This window comes from Thalassophryne amazonica, chromosome 3, assembly GCF_902500255.1.
Source record: "Thalassophryne amazonica chromosome 3, fThaAma1.1, whole genome shotgun sequence".
Classification (NCBI taxonomy): Eukaryota; Metazoa; Chordata; class Actinopteri; order Batrachoidiformes; family Batrachoididae; genus Thalassophryne; species Thalassophryne amazonica.
The window spans coordinates 126016754-126039902 of record NC_047105.1 but is presented as its reverse complement, the minus strand read 5'-3'; the positions used below and the strand labels follow the sequence as shown (position 1 = coordinate 126039902).

At 43.6% G+C, this 23149-nt stretch overlaps 1 protein-coding gene across 1 annotated transcript in view; it reads left to right on the top strand.

Moving 5' to 3' along the window:
* The window catches only part of plekha6 (pleckstrin homology domain containing, family A member 6), a 229762-nt gene that overhangs the window by 185772 nt on the left and 20841 nt on the right, over positions 1–23149 (top strand). The window contains exons 15-20 of the mRNA XM_034167419.1: positions 1442–1553; positions 1651–1790; positions 12895–12970; positions 13152–13255; positions 17044–17202; positions 19520–19672. Coding sequence (XP_034023310.1) covers positions 1442–1553; positions 1651–1790; positions 12895–12970; positions 13152–13255; positions 17044–17202; positions 19520–19672 — 744 coding nt within the window. The remainder of the gene's footprint in view (positions 1–1441; positions 1554–1650; positions 1791–12894; positions 12971–13151; positions 13256–17043; positions 17203–19519; positions 19673–23149) is intronic.

Genomic DNA, 23149 nt, shown 5'->3' with positions numbered 1-23149 from the left:
CTCTGATGTGTCTGAAACTATAAAGTTGGTTTCCACGTTCATGCATGGTGCATGGAAACCAACTAGCAGCTCGGGTCTCCAGCAGGATCCTGCTGTTCTACAGTGTTACTGTGCTGTTGTTCTGCAGTGTTGTTGTTGTTTGCCTTTTGGCTGGTCCAGTTTTATTGTTCAGGATCCAAACAGCATCACCACAGCGGATCCAGTACAGATCCGCATTGGGATTTGACACAAGATTTGCACTGGATGTCCTTCCTGATGCAGCTTCAGCTTTACCTGGAGAAGCAGTTTTAACTGAAGAAACAGACACGGCCTCTGGTTTCTTAAGAGGTCTCTCATCCAAATAACTGTGATATCTGACAGAATCAGGCGTACACAGAGCACACTGGCTGTTAAAGTATGTCCCTTGTTTGCATGTTGATTTGGCACTACTTTTACACCAGATGCTCTTCCTGGCGCCTTGAACCGGGAATCTTCTGCGGTGGAAAGAAGCACACTTAACCGTTGCTCTGCAGTGTTAGTGTTATTTTACATTGTGCCTACTGTAACATACCATAAAACGATTACTGTCCCAATGTTAAATTACAGCAAGCAGCTGTGTTTGCCAGATTAATTCTGTATTACAAACAAAAGAAAAGTAAACAATTCAAATATGTCATTGGGTTTTTCCATTTTTCTTGGTTTACCATGACAAGAAGTTTGAAACTCAGATGTTGATTTGGCTTTTCTAATGCTAATCCAGCTGTACAAACAAAATGGGACATGTCTGGCCTTGAACCAGGGGTATTCTGTTTATGACACCAACACACTAAGTGCATACGCAACTAAGTACTGAACAATGTGCAAATTATTGTCAACTTAACTCATCTGTTTTAGCCTACTGATGTAGTTTACTCAAGTCTAAAAAGACTTGACTTCTTTAATTTAGGGGAAAAAAACACCTGTCATGTCCACTTCACTTCAGATACACACCATATGTATGTAGTACATGTGTCTGGAGTTAGGAAAACCACCAAGATACCCAGACAATTCTGAAGGACTGACAGATTTATGTGGCCTGACGTATTTGTTACACCATCTGCCTCAGTTTCATGATAGAATGGAACAGATGATGATTTTAATAGAAGAATACACAATTTAAATTCTGAACTGATAATTCTGAGGTTTCCGTCATTGTGAGCAGGACTGTACTTTTTTCAGCAACTGTTTAATACATCAAAAATGTCACATTTCATACATTCAAACTGATTAAATATAGCAACTAAATACAACTCTTTACTTGTGTGTGTGTGCACATGCATGCGTGCACGCTCGCTCCCATGTGCCACAATACTTTTCATTTTCAGGAAACCCTGCTAATGTGATCACTCAATAAGTTATACTACTTTTGATGTTATAGGAAGCATGTATGGATCAAATATAAACGGGATTTTTGTTCTTGTAGAGTGAACTGGTTCAAAGGCACATTCAGAAGGAGTTTTGGAGAGTCCAGGACGTTCTAGAAGGTTTGCACAAGAATAACTCATCCCGCGGTACTGACACAGCCAAGCACAGAGGTAACACACTGGAGTTGTCATCATGTCAAACACTGTGTTTTTTGTAGTCATTGTGTATTTGTTACTTATCCAGGCCCTCTTCTCTCTTCTCGAACAGTCGCCGGTGGTGCGTCAGGTTCCTTTAGCACCAATAGTCCAGCCAGTCCCCTGAGCTCAGTAAGCCTCACCAGCCCGCTCAGCCCTTTCTCCCCAGTGCTCGGCTCCCAGGCCTCCCCCGCTAAACAGCTGGGCGTGGAGGTAAGCACCAGACACACCCAGCTGGGAGACAATCTGAATCCAAAACCTAGCACAAGGTCCTTCTCTGACTTCACTTTTGAAGCGCACAGAAGGTCTAGTTCTAAACCCCGTCCCAAGTCATGTGATGTGTCTTATTTCAAAAGTGATCCCAAGCCTAGGCCTAGACCCAAGAGCTATAGGGCACCTGACCAAACTCTGAACGCAGGGTATGAAAGTTACTACAGCTGTGACAACCACGATTCTCCTCAGACCCCACTAGTGCTGCCGTACAACCTTTGGGGGTCCTCGGGTAGATTAGACCCTGTAATAGAGGAAGCAGACCAAATCACAAACTGCAGAACAGACTCACCCTTTGGACAAAATATAAATCCAACAGATTCCAGGGATGTAAAACAGACCAGATTTCACCAAGTACAATGCCAGGACTCTTTGCAGCTAACCGGCTATGCCAGGCAGCATTCAGGCACAACCCAAATGTGTTCTGACCTTCATGAATTTATATGCTTAACCTCACATGTATCCAACAAACATGATAAGATCAGGCCCAGAAAAGATGTTCATCCAGAATCCCACATCTCAGCAGTATGCTACGATGACCTCACAAACAGACGCGGATCTATATCTGAGTCCCAGAAACCGCTTTACCAGGACTCTTACCAGACTAATCTCTTGTCATTTTGCTACAGCCCAGATCCTTATACACCATCTGTGCCGTGCTGTAGGAGTACTAGGGCCAGCACACAGCACTATCACCAGCTAGCTTCTCAGTCATTGTGTCAGCCTGGAACAGTGGCTAGACCACTGACTTACCCCACCAACCAGGTAGAATTTAGCATTGATACAGGGTTCTTAGCTGCACCACAGTCTGATCCAACTTGTAAACGTTCAGGTAAAGTGTTCATGCAGACCCATCTTTAAATCAAAATCTTTAATAATCACTTTTTGGTGCTTTTGAGAACTGTACAATTTGAAATGCTAAAAAAAAAGCCTTTTCCCCAAATTAATAAATGATGCTAACATTGTTGTTAAATGATATAATTTTACCTCAACCAATGAGGATATAGACAATGTTCTCCTGTATTTTTTAACAGAACATATTGCTGTAAATGTTTTAAATAAACCTGGTGAAAATGTTGCCTCTGCCCTAAAATTAAAACCAAAATTTTGAGGCGACACGCAAGAAAAAATATATATATTAAAAGCTTGTTACCAGGCACTGTAACATAAACTTTAAGAGCACACATTAAGTCCAACACTGGTTTGGACCTTGGAAGAGGAATGGAGTCTAATGGGTGCCACTTTACTTGACATTGCAAAGATTTTGTAAAAGTACTTACTTGCTGGAAAACCATGTAAACAGCTTTTGCCATCATCTGGTTGGTGCCATTTTATTGACACAAAGGACTGTCTTGTTTTTTTGGGAACTGTCAGATTTCACTGTATTTGCAAGATAATTCAGAAAAATAAAAGTGCTACAAAAAAAAAAAAAGCCAAAGCATTTAGTGAAAGTATATTATTTTAAGTCAGTCAGGGTTAGACCGATGCCCCGGAATCAAGAGCAATCAGAGATGGCAGATCTTCCCCCTGCCTGAGACAGAGAAAGACCAGATTTATAAACTGTTGTATTCCACAGAGAAAGAAAGTTCTAGAAGGTTATAGAATAGTCTAGATTAATCAAGAAATAAGCATGTTTTAGCTTATCTGTAAAAAGATGAATCATTCTAGGCTGTTCCACAGCACCTCACCACTAAGCCTGAAGGTGTCCCCTGAAGGCTGATGATCTAGAGTGACATCTTCTTCTTGATCTTTGGTCTCCGCTTGGAACAGCATGGGTTGTGTGGTCCGTACTGCGGTGCTGGAATCTTGAACCTTGGTGCTGGTGGAGCTTGCTTAGGCAGGTCTACCCCCATCTCCATTGAATGATCTGGAGTGGGAATCACAATCTCCGCTTCTGTGTTGATGCTTCTGTCAGCAGAGAAGCCCTCTGGTGGCTTGACATCATCCTTACTGATGTATCTGGGATGTAGCTGCTCCCAGTAATGTCTCCAGGTGGGTCCTCACGGAATGACTTTCACATTGACTGATATGGCACCCAGTCATTTTGTGACAATGGCAGGAACCCATCTCAGATGTTGGTCGCGACAACATCCTGATGTGCTCTCCTTGGTGGCAGAGATGACTTGCGTAGTGCGTGTTTGAAGCTTTGCACTAGGCGTTCTGCAGATCCATTGGTAGCAGGATGATAGGGTGCTCCTGTGAAGTGCGTGATTCCTTGTTCCTTGCACCAGCTCTGGAACTCTTCTGAGGTGAACGTTAGCATTGTCAGTCACCAGCATGTGTGGGTAGCCGAAATGAGCGAAGTCCTCCTCCAGAAGATCAATTGTTGCTCTCGACCCAATTGATGTGGTGGGATGAATACACAGAAACTTTGAGTAAGTGTCCGTGACTACCATACGACTGGCAATGGCAGCTCGCTCCTTCGATGGCGTCATCAATGCCTGGCCAGTACACAGCAGTCCTTGCGAGTTGTTTCATCCTCTCCATTCCGAAGTGTCCGAGATGTAGGAGTTCCAGGACTTGTGGTCTCAGGTGCTCCAGAATCACCACTCTGGATCCATGCAGTAAACATCCATTGCAGATGTTGAGAGATCCCGACAACTTTGGGAACTTTCCTACCTCATCAAGATCATCTTTCTGTTTGGGTGGCCAGCCTTCAAGTACATAGTGCTTGACTGTGGTGATGACTGGATCTTTCTCCGACTCTTTGACTAGGACAGGGGTGCCCAGGTTCGGTACTTGAGATCTACTTTCCTGACACTCTTAGTTGCCTCCCTGTTCCAGACATGCTGTTGTAACATGTGCAGAATGTGGCTTGGCAGGGTCATCCCTGAAAAAGATGTTGCTTGGATTGCAGCATGTGTTGCTCCAAAACCTGGATGCACCTTTCAGCATTGATGGTGCCATCACAGATGTGTAAGCTGCCCATGCCATGGGCACTAACACACCCCCATACCATCACAGATGCTGGCTTTTGAACTTTGCGCTGGTAACAATCTGGATGGTCTTTTTCCTCTTTTGTCTGCAGGACACAATGTCCATGATTTCCAAAAACAATTTGAAATGTGGACTCATCAGACCACAGCACACTTTTCCACTTTGCATCTGTCCATTTCAAATAAGCTCCGGCCCAGAGAAGGCGGCAGTGTTTCTGGATGTTGTTGATGTATGGCTTTCGCTTTGCATGGTAGAGTTTTAACTTGCACTTGTACATGTAGTGATGAACTGTGTTAACTGACAATGGTTTTCTGAAGTGTTCCTGAGCCCACGCGGTAAGATCCTTTACACAATGATGTCACTTTTTAATGCAGTGCCGCCTGAGGGATCGAAGGTCACAGGTATTCGGTGTTGGTTTTCGGCCTTGCCACTTACTTACATGTAGAAAGTTCTCCAGATTCTCTGAATCTTCTGATTATATTATGGACTGTAGATGATGGAATCCCTAAATTCCTTGCAATTGAACACTGAGAAACATTGTTCTTGAACTGTTGGACTGTTTTTTCACACAGCTGTTCACAAAGTGGTGATCCTCGCCCCATCTTTGCTTGTGAATGGCTGAGCCTTATGGGGATGCTCCTTTTATACACAATCTTGACACTCACCTGTTTCCAATTAGGTGTTCTTTGAGCATTCATCAACTTTCCCAGTTTTTTGTTGCACCGTCCCAACTTTTTTTAAACATGTTGCAGGCATCCATTTTAAAATGAGCAAATAATTGCACAAAAACAAAAAAATCTATCAGTTTGAACATTAAATATCTTGTCTTTGTGATGTATTCAACTGAATATAGGTTGAAGAAGATTTGCAAATCATTGTATTCTGTTTTTATTTCCATTTTACACAACGTCCCAACTTCATTGGAATTGGGGTTGTAATAGCCAGGGCCGATTGCAGAGCTGAATCCAGACTGATTTCCAGCATATAGATGGCGTGCTTTCCCAGAATGTTGAATGGCAGGGTCACAATGCTGGAATTTTGGTTGAGACACTGGAGCACAGAGACACAGACTGGACCACAATGTGGTGTGTGGCAGGGAACCAAAACCAGGTGACCGCAAACGAAGCTGACAGGAGACATGAACGCTGGAATGAAGGGAGCAGAAGGCATCAAAAAAAGGAGTAGTGCAAGGTCAAACGTAACATGAATGAAACTATCACAGAGGATAGTGAGGCCATGTTACCACAGCAGAAAAAGAGTTTCTGGTGAATGTGGAGTGGAAGAACCAGCGCTTAAGTGCAGGTGCAGGTGATTACTGACAGGTGCGATTAATCAGCTCCATAGCTCAGTGCCTGGGGAAAAAGAGAGGGAGGGAGGGAAAGCTGAGAAGAGCAACACCAAGGCAGCACAATAGGTCTATTTAGCACACAAAATGTGATTTATCAAGCTCAAACGATTGTTCAGGGACTTGTGATTGTGTTAAAGGTCAAAGTACAGTTGTCAATTACAAACAGACAGAAGAGAACGTTCCATTTTAATAACATTGTTGTGCAAAGCCTGGCAAGTGTTAATGCCAAAATATCCTGTTTGTACAGAATCCATGCACTCAAGGAAATCCTTCCAACTCATGAATTCATAATTAAAGGTTTCACTCTTCTCCATGTCTGTCCTCTTTACTTCACTTCAACACTCTCACAATGCACTGTTTGGATTCATACAGTTATCAGATTTACTGAAGTACATGTCAAGGTTTTTCTTTCTAGTTTGGGGAGGTGATGGTCTAGTCGTCTGGCTTGAGACCAGAGAATCCTCGTTTCAAATCCCAGCCTGACCGTAAAATCATTAAGGGTCCTTGGGCAAGATCCTTAATCCCCTAGTTACTCCCGGTGTGTAGTGAGCACCTTGTATGGCAGCAGCCTGACATCGGGGTGAATGTGAGCCATTATTTGTAAAGTGTATTGAGCATCTGATGCAGATGGAAAAGCGCTATATAAATGCAGTCCATTTACCATTTAGTTTGGGAGGTCCTGCGACTTATACTGTGGTGCTACATACAGTAGTGTTCAGAATAATAGTAGTGCTATGTGACTAAAAAGATTAATCCAGGTTTTGAGTATATTTCTTATTGTTATATGGGAAACAAGGTGCCAGTAGATTCAGTAGATTCTCACAAATCCAACAAAACCAAGCATTCATGATATGCACATTCTTAAGGCTATGAAATTGGGCTATTAGTAAAAAAAATAAATAAGTAGAAAAGGGGGTGTTCACAATAATAGTACCATCTGCTGTTGACGCTACAAACTCAAAACTATTATGTTCAAACTGCTTTTTTAGCAATCCTGTGAATCACTAAACTAGTATTTAGTTGTATAACCACAGTTTTTCCTGATTTCTTCACATCTGTGAGGCATTAATTTTGTTGGTTTAGAACCAAGATTTTGCTGGTTTACTAGTGTGCTTGGGGTCATTGTCTTGTTGAAACACCCATTTCAAGGGCATGTCCTCTTCAGCATAAGACAACATGACCTCTTCAAGTATTTTGACATTTCCAAACTGATCCATGATACCTGGTATGCGATATATAGGCCCAACACCATAGTAGGAGAAACATGCCCATATCATGATGCTTGCACCACCATGCTTCACTGTCTTCACTGTGAACTGTGGCTTGAATTCAGAGTTTGGGGGTCGCCTCACAAACTGTCTGCAGCCCTTGGACCCAAAAAGAACAATTTTACTCTCATCAGTCCACAAAATATTCCTCCATTTCTCTTTAGGCCAGTTGATGTGTTCTTTGGCAAACTTTAACCTCTTCTGCATGTCTTTTATTTAACAGAGGGACTTTGCAGGGGATTCTTGCAAATAAATTAGCTTCACACAGGTGTCTTCTAACTGTCACAGCACTTACAGGTAACTCCAGACCGTCTTTGATCATCCTGGAGCTGATCAGTGAGTGAGCCTTTGCCATTCTGGTTATTCTTCTATCCCAGGGGTGGCCAAGTTCGGTCCTCAAGAGCCACATTCCTGACACTCTTAGTTGTCTCCCTGTTCCAACACACCTGAATCCAATGAAAGGCTCATTAAAAGTCTGCTAACGAGTCTTTCATTGGATTCAGGAACTTGGCCACCCCTGTTCTATCCATTTTGATGGTTGTTTTCCATTTTCTTCCACGCGTCTCTGGTTTTTTTTTTGTCCATTTTAAAGCATTAGAGATCATTGTAGATGAACAGCCTATACTTTTTTGCACCTGCGTATAAGTTTTCCCCTCTCCAATCAACTTTTTAATCAAACTACGCTGTTCTTCTGAACAATGTCTTGAATGTCCCATTTTCCTCAGGCTTTCAAAGAGAAAAGCATGTTCAACAGCTGCTGGCTTCATCCTTAAATAGGGGACACCTGATTCCCACCTGTTTGCTCCACAAAATTGATGAACTCACTGAATGCCACACTACTATTATTGTGAACACCCACTTTTCTACTTTTTTTTACTAATAGCCCAATTTCATAGCCTTAAGAGTGTGCATATCATGTCTTGTTGGATTTGTGAGAATCTACTGGTACCTTGTTCCCCATGTAACAAAAAGAAATATACTCAAAACCTGGACTAATCTTTTTAGTCACATAGCACTACTATTATTCTGAACACTACTGTATATTCCAAAAAAAAAAAACCAACATACATTCGATACTGCAAGTACTACTAATTATAATAATAATAGCTATTGTTATAGTGCTTTCCTAGGAATCAAAGTACTCCAATAATAAAAGAATAAATGTCAATAATAAAAGTAGAGTACAACAATGCACAAAAATCCCAACAGAAAAAGTGTGACTTATGAGGTCTGTTAGAAAAGTATCCGACCTTATTATTTTTTTCAAAAACCATATGGATTTGAATCACGTGTGATTACATCGGACATGCTTGAACCCTCGTGGGCATGCGAGAGTTTTTTCACGCCTGTCGGTTACGTCATTCGCCTGTGGGCAGTCTTTGAGTGAGGAGTGGCCCACCCTCTCATCGATTTTTTCATTGTTTAGGAATGGCTCAGAGACTGCTGCTTTGTTTGATAAAAAATTTTTCAAAAACTGTAAGGCACAACTGAATGGACACCATTCGATAAATTCAGCTGGTTTTCGGTAAAAATTTTAACGGCTGATGAGAGATTTTGGTCTGTAAGTGTCGCTTTAAGGACGGCCCATGGCGCCTGATGGCGATCTGCGCTCCGAGGCGGCGGCGTCTCGCTGTTTCAAGCTGGAAACTTCCACATTTCAGGCTCTGTTCACCCAGGTCGTCGTCAGAGAACAGAGAAGTTTCAGAAGAGGTCGGCATGAGGAGTTTATGCGGACATTCCACTGTTAAAGGAGATTTTGTAATGAAAGAACGTGCGGGCAGATTCGCATGTTGGGCCGCATCCAACCGCGGGGGGTCGCAACAGGAAAAACACCTCCATTGGAAACCTTAATGGACAAGTTGGAACATGCCCAGCTGTTAAACAATTTCTCAGATACTCACTTGTTGAAAGCCATCAAAAGCCGCCTGAATTTTACAAATGGTTTTCAACACGGAGGTGTTTTTCCTGTCGCAGCGCAGACGGATTTGCGGTGTCATCACGGAACCGACTCGGCGAATTTGCCCGCACGTTCTTTCATTACAAAATCTCCTTTAACAGTGGAATGTCCGCATAAACTCCTCATGCCGACTTCTTCTGAAACTTCTCTGTTCTCTGACGACGACCTGGGTGAACAGAGCCTGAAATGTGGAAGTTTTCAGCTTGAAACAGCCAGACGGACGCCACCTCCGACCGCGCCGCGCCGATCCGCTTTGTGAGCTGTCCTTAAAGCGAAAGAAACTCCACAATCTCTCATCAGCCGTTAAACTTTTCACCGAGAACCAGCTGAATTTCTTGAATAGTGTCCACTCGGATATCCCTCACAGGTCCTGAAAAAATTTTGATAAAGCAGCGCGCGCCGTCTCCAGCAGCGTCTCAGACAAAGGATTTCAGCCGAGAGGGCTGGACCAGTGCTCACTCAAAGACTGCCCACAGGCGAATGACGTCACTGACATGCATGAAAAAACTCACGCATGCGCACGAGGGTTCAAGCATGTCTGGTGTAATCGCACGTGATTCAAATCCATATAGTTTTTTTTTTTTTATAAAACTGCCAGTTAGTTTTCTAATCGACCTCGTATACTCCAATGCAATTTATACTTCGGAAAATACGGTATATAGTTTTCAGATACTAAGTTCAGATTCATACATTTCACACATTAATTTTAACACCTCTGGAAAATAGTGTGCAGAGTACCAGATTAGTTTTTTGTTCACCACAAACACTTTTAGAATATCATAGCTGCTGTACATCAAATCATTACTCACAAAGAACTAAAATCACCTCACGACGAATTTATGTGCATGAATTATGACTTGGAGAACATAAATATTTCTTTTGATAACAAAATTAAATTAAATCCAGACACATTTTTCTCCAACCCTCTGAACACAAAAATGTTCAATATACAAATTAATCAATGCATGAGATTAAGAAAATTACAAGTCAGGTGTGTTTAGATTTTCTGTCAATTAAATTAATTTAATGTATAAAAAATAATGTAGCCATTTAATCTAAAAGTTGTCCATAATCTTAAAATGTCCATATCAATCCAAATTTACTTTTAAATGTGCCTTTTTAAAATATGAAATTAAAAATGTGAAACCACACACGTGAAGCCTGTGTTGGATGTCACAATGAGTGGCGGTTGCAAAGCTTGGTGTTCCACAGCTGTTCGTCTGCTTTAGTGGATGCTGTCACTGTGGGTGATCCAGGCATTTCATTTCCAGCTGGGTATGTGTAACTCTTCAACACGGGAGATCAAACCCCATTCCAGAGAATCATTCCCATAATTCCTTTCTGCTCTGCACTATGCCTGGCTTGTTATCACGTCCCATGATGCACAGCCCTGTCTCTTCCTCCTGCCCCTCTTCCTCTCTCCTGCCTCCTTCCCTCCTGCCCTGATGCTGATTTAGGAAAGCGCTCCTCCGAGGCCTCCTCTGCCCAGATCCTATTACCCTCTGGAGCCCTCCCCTACCTTCCCTCCCTCTATCCCTCCCCTGCCCTTTGACAGCACCACCTGGCTACACAGCTTGGGCTTCGATGATGGTTACCTTGATGGTGAAGATTCTCACATAAGAAAGGTATTTGGGTATTCTACACCTGTCCTGCCTTCGCCTTTTTGGCTGCCTCATTCATATCCTCTATAGACACCAGTCTACCAATCTGTTTCACTTTTCAGGCTTCTATTTGTTCAACCATTCCACCCACTGCTTCTATGTATCCCTGTGTGGCATAGCTCCATATCAGCCTGCAGGTGGTCTCCCACAAATGTCTGCTCCTTCTTTATTTTCACTTTGATGTATCAGTCATGTAAATCCTGAGATCTGAACCCAAGCTTTTTCCAGGCATAGAGCCATTTGATTTGTGTAGTATGTGAGTCCGGTGTCATCCCAAAGTGTTCCCATAGCAACACCAGCTTTATGATGCAAGAGGTACTCTTGGACATCTGTACAACAATATGAGGTTTATTCCTCTTTTTATGTTAGCAAAAAGTATGTATCAGTGTTGTGAATATGAATTAAACTGAAAATATCATTGAAAATAAAGGTAGCAAAAAGAAAAACAGAATCACTGTTTCAGGGCGTCCATGGGAAGTCTAGTTTCTCAGATGCTTTATGACAGATGTTGATGGGTACCTTCTTTATACCCCATGCCTAAATGTCAAAACCATTTTAGTTATCTTGGGATGACAACACTTTCGGTGTCTTGACAGTGATGTTGTTACCCTGTGTGCCATCAATGGTGCAAGGTATCAAAATAACTTGGAAATGGGTGAGCAGATGTTCACCAGGCTTGAAAGTAATATCCCCTAGGACAGTGTTTCAAGGTGAAGCTCATTAAAAAATATATGCAGAAAAAATATTGTTTTCCCCCAGTATATCACCAATTGGGCAAGAGAGATGATGAAAAGATGATATCAATCAGTAAATCATTTGTAATCAAATGTTATGAGTAGAGCCGGATCGATTTGGACTTTTTAGCCGATGCTGATACCAATATTTGGATTAAAAAAATGCTGATAATCGATAAATCAGCTGATTTGCCGATTGCTGATAAACCAGCCGATTATTATTATTATTATTTTTTTTAATGAATAAAATGTTCTTTTTTGGACCCTTAACAAAAAAGGTATGCGCTAAAAGCTGAAGCTTTGTCCTCATATTGATTAACTTCATAAAAGAGAAGAATTTTCAAGTTCAAAAAATGCAATCAAGAATTAAACCTTTGTGAAATTAGCATATACATATCCTCAAAAAGAGTTGTGAAATACATCTGATCTTGTACCTCTTGTTGCTGCAACTTAGATATAGGTTCAGGATAAGAATATAGATCTTATAAACTTACTTGTATGCTTTTGTCAGCCAATCAATGCAGTGTGACGGCGAACTACGGGGGCCGGTGATGAACACATTTAAGCAGGGGTGTAAGCAGCTCTCAGTTGAATGGAGTCAGAGCTCCATCTACTGGACAAACGGTGCAAGGACATTTTATATTGCCGACACAAAGATTATTTCAGTAACTGTTCTGTTTATGAGAAATTATCGGCGTTCTATCGGCAAAATTTCGGCCGACAGTGAGTACTTTGAAAAGGGCTTATATCGGCCAGGCTCTAGTTATGAGTGACATTATGTTAACGTTGCAAAGATATCGTCAAATGTTCTCAAAAATGCATTTCAAGCAAAACAGATTATCCAAAGCTAATACTCCTCAAATAATCATTTGTTGTTACATAAAAGATTATGGAATGATGCAACTGTAGTCCAAAAAAACAGAAAACGGTTATTTCATGCGCGCAGGGTATGCATCACCCCTTGGATGCATTTCATTAATAACATGATGCTTTTGCCATTACAGGTGCCCCAGACTTTTAATGAGATGTTCTCATCCAAACAGTAGTGCATTCTCAGATGCATCCTTTGTTTTTACCCATCATTTAAACTTTGTAATTAATATTGTTTGCTTGATAATTAAAATGAGTTTTCTGTTTTACAGGCCAAGTTTGGTGAGCAGAACACTGTCATAGAGGGGCAGGATCAGGTCCAGGACAGACAGTCCGCCATGAATAAAGGTACAGCTGAGGTGTTCATGAGACACACAAAGCTAACGATAAATAATGTCTGGCTTGTCTTGGTACAAAGACCCTCACAGCGCCTGTCAAGTGAGAATGGCAGCATGTTTCTCCTTTGCACAGATCACCTTGGACATTTCAAAAATCATTCACATCATTTGCTTGTCTGTTTCAATTTCAGTTGGCATTGTTCCTCCGAGGACCAAGTCCCCGGCTGATGAAGCTCCCAGCAACACGACTAGAATTTCCCGTCAAAATGGCAGAGCCTCTAACGGAATCTCCAGGGTACGTCAGTCTACTCATGAAATAAATTAAAATAAATTAAATATTATTAAAATAATTAAAATAAATTAAATATTATTTTCTAAAAAAAAACAAAAAAAAAAAAACGCTACCATTCGTGTCATTCAGTTTTGGACACCAGACTTTGCTGTGACTTCTCTGATTTTCCACCAACTGGGAGCAAAAATTAAGCTCCAGGCTCTACTGTTGGGTTGCAGTACAATCAAGAACACAGCAGTCTTTGGAGCATGTTTAATTCCTCTCACCAACTTTAAATCATCTCACTCACACGACGACGACCTGGCATCATCCAGTCTGGTGTTACACAAACAAACACTCTGACTTGATTAATTATTATTCATTCATTCATTTTCTGTGGTTTATCCAGGTCACTGTGGCAGTAAACCACACAGTTATTTATGAAAATAATGTGTTAATTTCGATTAAATAATTATAAAAGAAATAACGTTAAAAGAGTTGACATTGACCCTGCGACCTGATTATTATTCAGTTCATGGTATCACCAATGAAGATCTGGGTTCCTTGGCACAGTATATGAAGCCAGCCATCACAAATGTAGCGGTTAAAGTGAACACTGATTTGAAATCCGACAGTCATATCAGGGACATTGTTAAATCGAGCTTTTTTCCATTTGAGGCAGCTGACCAAAATAAAGCCAACTCTTTGAGGCAACACTTTGAGACAGCAATCCATGCCTTTGTTACTACTCGGCTGGATTACTGCAATGTGCTGTATGTGGGTGTTCGTGCATCCTCCATCGACCATCTCCAGATGGTACAGAACACTACTGCATGTCTTTTAACCAGCACACGTAAATTTGAGCACATTTCCCCCATTGTAGCCTCACTCCACTGGCTGCCCATATGTTTTAGGATTCATTTTTAAATTATTTTGTTTTTAAATCCCCGAATGTTCTTGCCCCGCCCTAACTCTCTGAGCTCCTACACCCTTATAAACCCACTCACTCTCTCAAGTCAGCTGATCAGCTGCTTCTGAGTGAGTCGAAAACCATGCAGAAGCTCAGAGTGACCGCGCATTTGCTGTTGTGGCTCCAAAATTATGGAGCGACCTGCCTCAGCAACTTAAGTCAGGCCTCAACTCTGAAATCACAGGCCTGATTGGTGGATTACCACAGAGATGGTTGTCTTTCGGGAAGGTTCTTCGCTCTCCATAGAGGAATGCTGGAGCTCTGACAGAGTGACCATCAGGTTCTTGGTCACCTCCCTGACTAAAGTCCTTCTCCCACGATCACTCAGCTTAGATGGGCAGCCAGCTCTAGGAAGAGTCCTGGTGGATCTAAACTTCTTCCATTTATGGATGATGGAGGCCACTGTGCTCATTGCTTCAAAGCAGCAGAAATGTTTCTGTACCCTCCCCCTGTTTTGTGCCTTGACACAATCCTGTCTCAGAGGTCTACAGATAATTCCTTTGACTTGATGTTTGGTTTGTGCGCTGACATGCACTGTCAGCTGTGGGACCTTATATGTAGACAAGTGTGTGTCATTCCAAATCATGGCCAATCAACTGAATTTACCCCAGGTGGACTCCAATTAATCTGTAGAAACATCTCAAGGATGAAATGTAGAAACAGGATGCACCTGAGCTCAATTTTCAGCTTCATGGCAAAGACTGTGAATATTTATGTACATGTGATTTCTTAGTTGTTGTTTTGTTGTTGTTGTTTGTTGTTATAAATTTACAAACATCTCAAGAAAAAAAAAAAACAATTTTTTCACATTGTCATTGTGGGGTATTGTGCGTATAATCTTGAGGAAAAAATGAGTTTCATCCATTTAGGAATAAGGCTGCAACATAAAAAAATGTGGAAAAAGGGAAGCGCTTCTAGAATTCAAAATCACTTTTTATCTGAATTTTACATTTTTAAATGGAGTTGATGTTTAATGTTAAACATCTTCAAAGTCTCACAATTCTGAGAGGTTTCACTGATGTTTTCCTGCTGTTAAAATCATTTCTGCCTGACACAGCTCATTTGACATATGTAAGGGCCCCTTCACACATAGTACGAATAAGTACAACTCAGGGCGATTCATGGCGAAACAGCTCGTATGAACGAACAACGAAACATAGTGCCGACGGGCAGGCATGCATGATCCCGGTGCGATGGTTCGTGCACGTGACAGTGTCTTTTGAGCAGGAACACAGTGCGAGCAGCTGCACCACATCACGCCGCTGATCTGGAGAACAATAAAATAAAGAAACAGCTGTATAATTAGTGAAATTCACTGGGTTGATATAAATAATACACAAAAGGGGACGCAATACAGAACCCCACAATTAAACAACCGTGATTAAATAAAAAATGCCACTCACAGAATTTGAACCCATAAGCTCTGAGTACAAGACGGAAATGTTACCACTGCACTACCATCGCTGGCTTGTAATCAATGCGGAAAAATGCCTGAAATCAACAAGGACATGGAGGAGGTGCGCTGTGTCCGCTGCAGTCCGATGCAAAGGTGAAAGATGTTTTATATATTTCCATGTAAGGACAGCAGGCAGAGACATGCGCCTCACAGAGAAATGTTGTCAGTTCATGTCCTTCCAAACACAGAACATGTTCTCAAGCTGGAACATCCAGGAGCAGAGATCTTTACAGCTGTGGCTGTGAGCGGACACGCCCCCCTTGTCCGTTCAGCGCCCAGACCAACGTGTCACTCTCTGTGTTATGCGGTCATTCATTTTCGTTAATTACTATGTAACTGCATATGTAGCTTTTGTCGTAATTATTTATATAACTGTCCTGGAGGGGGCAGCACGGTGGATTAGTGGTTAGCACTGTTGCCTCACAGCGAGAAGGTCGTGGGTTCAATTCCCGTGGCCTTTCTGGGTGGAGTTTGCATGTTCTCCCCGTGTGTGCGTGGGTTTCATCCGGGTGCTCCCGTTTCCTCCCACATCCAAAGACATGCGGGTTAGGTGGATTGGAGTCTTTAAATTGTCCGTAGGTGTGTGTGTGGGTGTGTCTGTGCTTGTTTGTCTGTTTGTGGCCCTGCGACAGACTAGCGTCCTGTCCTGGGTGTACCCCACCTCGCACTCTATGACTGCTGGGATAGGCTCCAGCCCCCCGCGACCCTTAATTGGACTAAGCGGTAGAAGATGACTGACTGACTGACTGACTGTCCTGGAGGTGGTTTCTGTGTTTGTAATGTGTGTACTGAGCTGCCATCCAGCTGTCAGTGTGCTGTGATCAGCTGACAGGCCCCTCCGTGGGCCACTTAGATAAATTTCACATCCAGCTCGACAGTGATCGTCTGCTTCACTGTTTTCGTGATGATAGTACGAATGGCCACACATTTTCTAAGTGCCAAACAAGCGGTGTTAGATGTTCGTGTGTATCAGCTGGAATTTGGCCAACACCTGCTGCGAGAGGGTTCGATGGGTTCTCACAGCACACACTCTGTCTTTCAGCTACTAGTGTGTGCAAATAGTTGAAACAACAGGTATACGAGGCGTTGTTAGAGGCAGCTACGATTTTACACATATTGCATACGATTCCTGCTTCATGCGCACTTCAACCAAATTCACACTATGTGTGAAGGGGCCCTAAACAAAGACACCCTCAAATACAGAGAGAGAGAAAGAGAGAGAGAGAGAGAGAGAGAGAGAGAGATCCAGGATTACCTGTCTACTACATAATCACAGACAAAAAACAATCTGATTTGCAAAGTGAAAGTGCACATTTCATTTTGCAATTTCAGCATCACACCCAATAGAACCTTAATGTGATACAAATTGTAATTTAATGTGCATAGGAGCGTCCAAAGAGTGCCGTGTTTCCTGCAGAGGTGAAGTCAAAGATGAGTGTACAGGAACAGAATGAAAGACTCCGCCGGAACCAGAGCAGCTCAGTGAGGGACAAGAGGCGAAGTCTGAACCTGTCCAGTGGCCAGACTCCAGCCAACTACAAGGTGGTACGTATACATGTTACCACAGCATGACCGCCAAGTAGAAACTGGCCAAACATGCTTTACATCAAACTGATTCCAGAAAGAGCCGAGAGGGTGCAGGTTTTCTTTGCCATCATACACTCCACCAGGTGACATCACTGACTAACTGATTCCATCTGCTCTAAAGTGATGTTAATCAGTGAAATCACCTGGTGGAGTGTGTGATGACAAAGAAAACCTGCACCCTCTCGGCTCTTTCTGGAATCAGTTTGACACCTCTGCTTTAGTCTGTCAGCCTCTAATGTAGATGGAAGGTTAACATTTAAGCAGCGCTTTAACAGCAAGCTAAAATTTCACAGAGAAGACACGGACAGGGTGTGTGTTTGGTCCTGATGCTGATGAATATGAATGACAGTGTGATGAGAGATCTGTGTGCATTCATCATACCTATTTCATGTTTTATTGCAGCAATAGAGCTGCTTACCTTTCTGTTCCTTTGGCTTGATCATAATGTAGACTTGCCGCAATATTTGACCATTTCTGTTTATGGACCATTTTCTTATTTCCATTTGTTAAAGTGCAAATTAAAGATCAGTTTGTTGATGAAAAATAATGATGTGCTATTAACACTTATGACATTGGGTTTGACCTTTCAAGGTCACTTATGGTCAACAGTCATGTGACCTATAAAGTGATAGATGACATTATATTAGTATTTCGTAGTAAACACAAGCCCCGCGTGCTGATCCCGGATAAGCAGTTGATGATGTGTGAGTGAGTAAACACAAACTTCAGTGGCCACCAGGAGCCTGTTATTAGCAAAAAGGCTTCACAAGCAACATGAGAGTCTCGCATGCGTTTTTGTTCATTTCCATCTTAAAAATGCCAAAATTGTCCAAAATCTGACATTTAAGGGTCCTCACGTGTATCGAATAGAATTTCAAAATTTCAGAACTGAACATGGATTACTGGTGGAAATTTTGTTGACCTATGTACCTACTGAACAACTCCATTAATCTTATGTAAGAACTGCAAATCCCAGGGAATAGGATATCTTTCACAAAGGTCTTCAAATAGCCATTCTAAATGTATACAGCACATCTGGAAAGTATTCACAGCACTTCACTTTTTCCAGATTTTTTATGTTGCAGCCTTATTCCAAAATGTCCATTGGAGTGTCCATCACAAAAATGGCCTTTATATGCTTTTTTTTATATATGTATGTAGGCTGACAGGATGTTTTTTAGCCTTCATGAGGGTTTAGTTTCAGTGTGAATCGATCTGACTCTTGAACAGTGCGACAGTGCCCTCTGAACAACAGTCAGATGAAGTAACGCACAGGGAGGAAGACAGACAGACAGACAGATCTTGTCTGGGCTCCATGATTAGCTGTGAGGCAAAGATTATCCAGAAGAGGGACTGAAGAAGAGGTGCCACGCCGTACTTTTAGGAAATGTTTGAATGCAATCTCTGAGACATTCCTTTGCTGATCTATTAATTGGTCACAGCAGTCTCATTTGAGGGCATGCGCTAAAGGGGTAAAAAGTGACACATATGACGTAATTTCTCTACTTCCGGAGACAAAAACAGCATTTTCTCTGAGTTTTTGGGAAATTCCATGCAAACAAAGTGTAAATGTAAAAAATAAAAAAGTGACGATGCCTGGGAAAGTGGACGTGTGTTGTGATTTGTTTATGACCCGGAGCTCAAACATGTCAAGGCGGTTTTGCAGGCTAGAGAACGTAGCTACTCTGGTTCGCTGTGGAGGCTAACACTTATGACACAACGTCTACCATTTGCCTTGTCTTTCCTTCTCTGCTGGGAACCGAAAAAAAAACCCTGCACTTTTTGCGACTGCTTCAGTGATTGGAACCAAAAACAAAATAGTACACCACTTTAGCGTGTGAAGTTACGCTGTGTGTATATTGCACAATGGGACCAGCTGTCCCCATAAATGGTCAAATCCTGCAATATGCAGGGTTCAAATGAGACTGTGCTGCCCTATAGATATGTGACTTGACCCCAGAAGGTTAACTGATTTTTCTCAAAATCCAATTACTTTGTCTTTGGCTGTAGTCATTCAGCCAAGTTAGCCTAAATTTGGATCTAGACTCTCTGTAATTTTGTTTACACACACACACACACACACACACACACACACACACACACACACACACACACACACACACACACACACACACACACACACACACACACACACACACACACACACACACACACACAGGGCAACAGAAGTGAAAGAAGGCAGCATTTTCCAAACAGCTGTTCAGGTCACATGAAACTAAAAGTGATTTTATGTGTGTGTGTTTCGCGTGTGTAGGTTCGAAGGCGTCTCACTGCTCATGAGGTTGACATTAAGGATTTGGAGGCGGCAGTTCGAGGTCAAGGGTTGGAGTCACCCAGAGAAGAAATCACTCGCCTTAGACGCTTACAGACAGAACCAGACCCCTACGACCTGAACATCAGCAAAGGAGTATGTCATCTGTCAACAAGTCTGATTAATATACAGCTTACATGTAGTTTGAACAAATACATATCAGGGTTGACGTTACATGCTGCAAGTAATGAATGAGGAGTAAATCCAAGTGTAAACCTTTACTTATACCCTTACTCAGAGGATTTTTACAGCCTTTTATTTTCTTTATACTTTTTCATTTTGACATAGACCTGAAAACAACATTGCAGCTGCAAAATACACTTATGCACAAAGTGCCAGGTGCATTGTCTTTAGTGTGTATCATAAGATGCTAATTTCCATCAGCTGTCCAGAGGAGGGTTTTTCCCTTTTCGTATGGGTTCAAGATGACACAGCTGATGGCCACCTCTGTACTGCACTCTCTCGTACTTTGTGTTTCTTGTTTTTGTTTTTTTTTTTTTTGCAGTTTACATCAGGAATGAGCTCATAAACATTGGACTGTCATCCATTGAAATGTTTTCACTGGTTTTCACCAAACCATGGAGTTTTACAGATGTTTTGGTTGAAGGAGCAGCAGCTCTGTATGGAGTTTACAGGGGTGGGGAAGCCAGGTGTGATCGTGAAACTGAGGCAGCACTCTCGTCTATTCACCAAGCCAGCATACACTCTGTGTTGAACAAGATGGATGAATTGCTGCTCCTCAACAGGAAAAACTCAGACTTTGTCAAATCTGCCACATTGTGTTTCAGTGAAACCTGGCTCAGTGAACATATCCCTGACAGCGCTCTACATCTGCCCGACCTCCAGGTCCTGCATGTGGGCTGCAAAATGGAGCTCTGTGAGAAGAGAAGAGGAGGTGGAACATGCTTTTATATACAGTTGTATGCAAAAGTTTAGGCACCCCTGATAATTTTCATGATTTTCCTTTTTAATCATTGGTTGTCTGGATCAGAAATTTCAGTTAAATATATCATATAGCAGACAAACACACTGATGTTTGAGACATGAAATTAAGTTTCTAGTATTTACAGAAAGTGTGCAATAATTATTGAAACAAAATTAGGCAGGTGCCTAATTTTGGGGACAGGTCTCTCACTGTTGCCTCGGCCTAGGGGCCATGCGGCAGTGCAGAGTACCCGACCTTCTTGGAGTCCCTGGGAGGGGTACTAGATAGCACTCCAACTGGGGACTCCATTGTTCTCCTTGAGGATTTCAACACCCACGTGGGCGGCAACAGTGAGACCTGGAGAGGGGTGATCGGGAAGCATGGCCTCCCCGATCTGAACCCGAGTGGTGTTCAGTTGTTGTACTTCTGTGCTAGTCACGGTTTGTCCATCATGAACACCATGTTCGAGCACAAAGGTGTCCATAAGTGCATGTGGCACCAGGACACCCTGAGCCGGAGGTCGATGATCGACTTTGTAGTCGTATCATCTGACCTTCGGCCACGTGTCTCGGACACTCGAGTGAAGAGAGGGGCTGAGCTGTCGACCGATCACCACCTGGTGGTGAGTTGGATCCACTGGGAGGGGAGGAAGCCGGTCAGACCTGGCAGGCCCAAACGTATCATGAGGGTCTGCTGGGAACGACTGACGGAACCCTCTGTCAGCAAGGTCTTCAACTCCCACCTCCGGGAGAGCTTCTCCCAAATCCCGGGGGAGGTTGGAGACATGGAGTCCGAGTGGACCATGTTCTCCACCTCCATTATCGATGCGGCCACTCGTAGCTGTGCTCACAAGGTCTCTGGTGCCTGTCGCGGCGGCAATCCCCGAACCCGGTGGTGGACGCCGGAAGTAAGGGATGCTGTTGAGCTGAAGAAGGAGTCCTACTTGTCTTTGTTGGTTGGTGGGACCCCGGAGGCAGCTGACAGGTACCGGCAGGCCAAGCATGCCGCAGCTCATGCGGTCTCAGAGGCAAAAACTCGGGTCTGGGAGGAGTTCGGGGAGGCCATGGAGGAGGACTATCGGTCGGCCTCGAAGAAATTCTGGCAAACCATCCGACACCTCAGGAGGCGGGAGCAGCTCTCCACCAGCACTGTCTACGGTGCGGGTGGAGAGCTGTTAACCCTGACTGGGGATGTTGTTGGGCGGTGGAAGGAATACTTCGAGGATCTCTTCAATCCCATCGTCACATCTTCTGAAGAGGAAGCAGAGACTGGGGACTCAGAGGCAGACTCATCCATTACCCAGGCCAAAGTCACTGAGGTGGTTAGAAAGCTCCTCGGTGGCAAGGCTCCTGGGGTGGATGAAATCTGTCCTGAGTACCTCTGGATGTTGTGGGACTGTCTTGGCTGACATGCCTCTGCAACATCGCGTCGCGATCGGGGACAATGCCTCTGGATTGGCAGACTGGGGTGGTGGTCCCTCTGTTTAAGAAGGGGGACCGGAGGGTGTGTTCCAACTACAGGGGGATCACACTCCTCAGCCTCACCAGTAAGGTCTATTCCAGAGTACTGGAGAGGAGAATTCAACCGATAGTCGAACCTCGGATTCAGGAGGAGCACTGTGGTTTTCGTCCTTGTCGCGGCACACTGGACCAGCTCTACACGCTCCATCGGGTGCTCAAGGGTTCATGGGAGTTCACCCAACCAGTCCACATGTGTTTTGTGGATCTGGAGAAGGCGTTTGACCGTATCCCTTTTGGCACCCTGTGGGGGGTGCTCCGGAAGTACGGGGTCCAGGGTCCTTTGCTAAGGGCTATCCGGTCCCTGTACAACTGCAGCAGGAGCTTGGTTCAGATTGCCGGTAGTAAGTCAAACGTGTTTCCAGTGCACGTTGGCCTCCGCCAGGGCTGCCCTTTGTCACCGGTTCTGTTCATTATCTTTATGGACAGAATTTCTAGGTGCAGCCAGGGTGTAGAGGGGGTCTGGTTTGGGAACCACAGAATCTCGTCTCTGCTGTTTGTGGACGATGTGGTTCTGTTGGCTTCGTCAAATCAGGACCTTCAGCGAGCACTGGGGCGGTTTGCAGCTGAGTGTGAAGCATCTGGAAAGAAAATCAGCACCTCCAAATCCGAGGCCATGGTTCTCGACCGGAAAAAGGTCCGCGCCGCCTTTGTAAACGGACTGTCTCTGGTCCTTAAGGAGCACCTGGTGGCGAAGGACGAGCCGCGGGATTTAGACAGACTTATCGACCTGGTTATACGGTTAGACAACCGATTAACAGAACACCGACGGGAGCGAGACGAGGGGCGTGGTCAGGCACAAGCCGTCCCTCTTCCTCCCGGGTTTCCACTTGTGGAGGGAGAGGTCGGCGTGCCCTCGGTCCAGGCCCACCTCAGGAGGTGCCGCCAGGTGTGGCGGACCGCCCGTTCTGCCCTGTTGAAGGCCCGGACGAGGGCCAAGGCCCATGGAGACCGCCGGCGTTCCCCAGCCCCTGCATACCAGCCCGGGCAGGAGGTGTGGTTGTCAACAAAGGACATCCCACTTCAGGTAGACTCTCAAAAACTCAAGGACAGGTATATCGGACCATTTTCCATCACCAAGGTCCTCAGCCCGGCCGCAGTGAAGCTACGGCTACCAGCTTCACTGCGGAT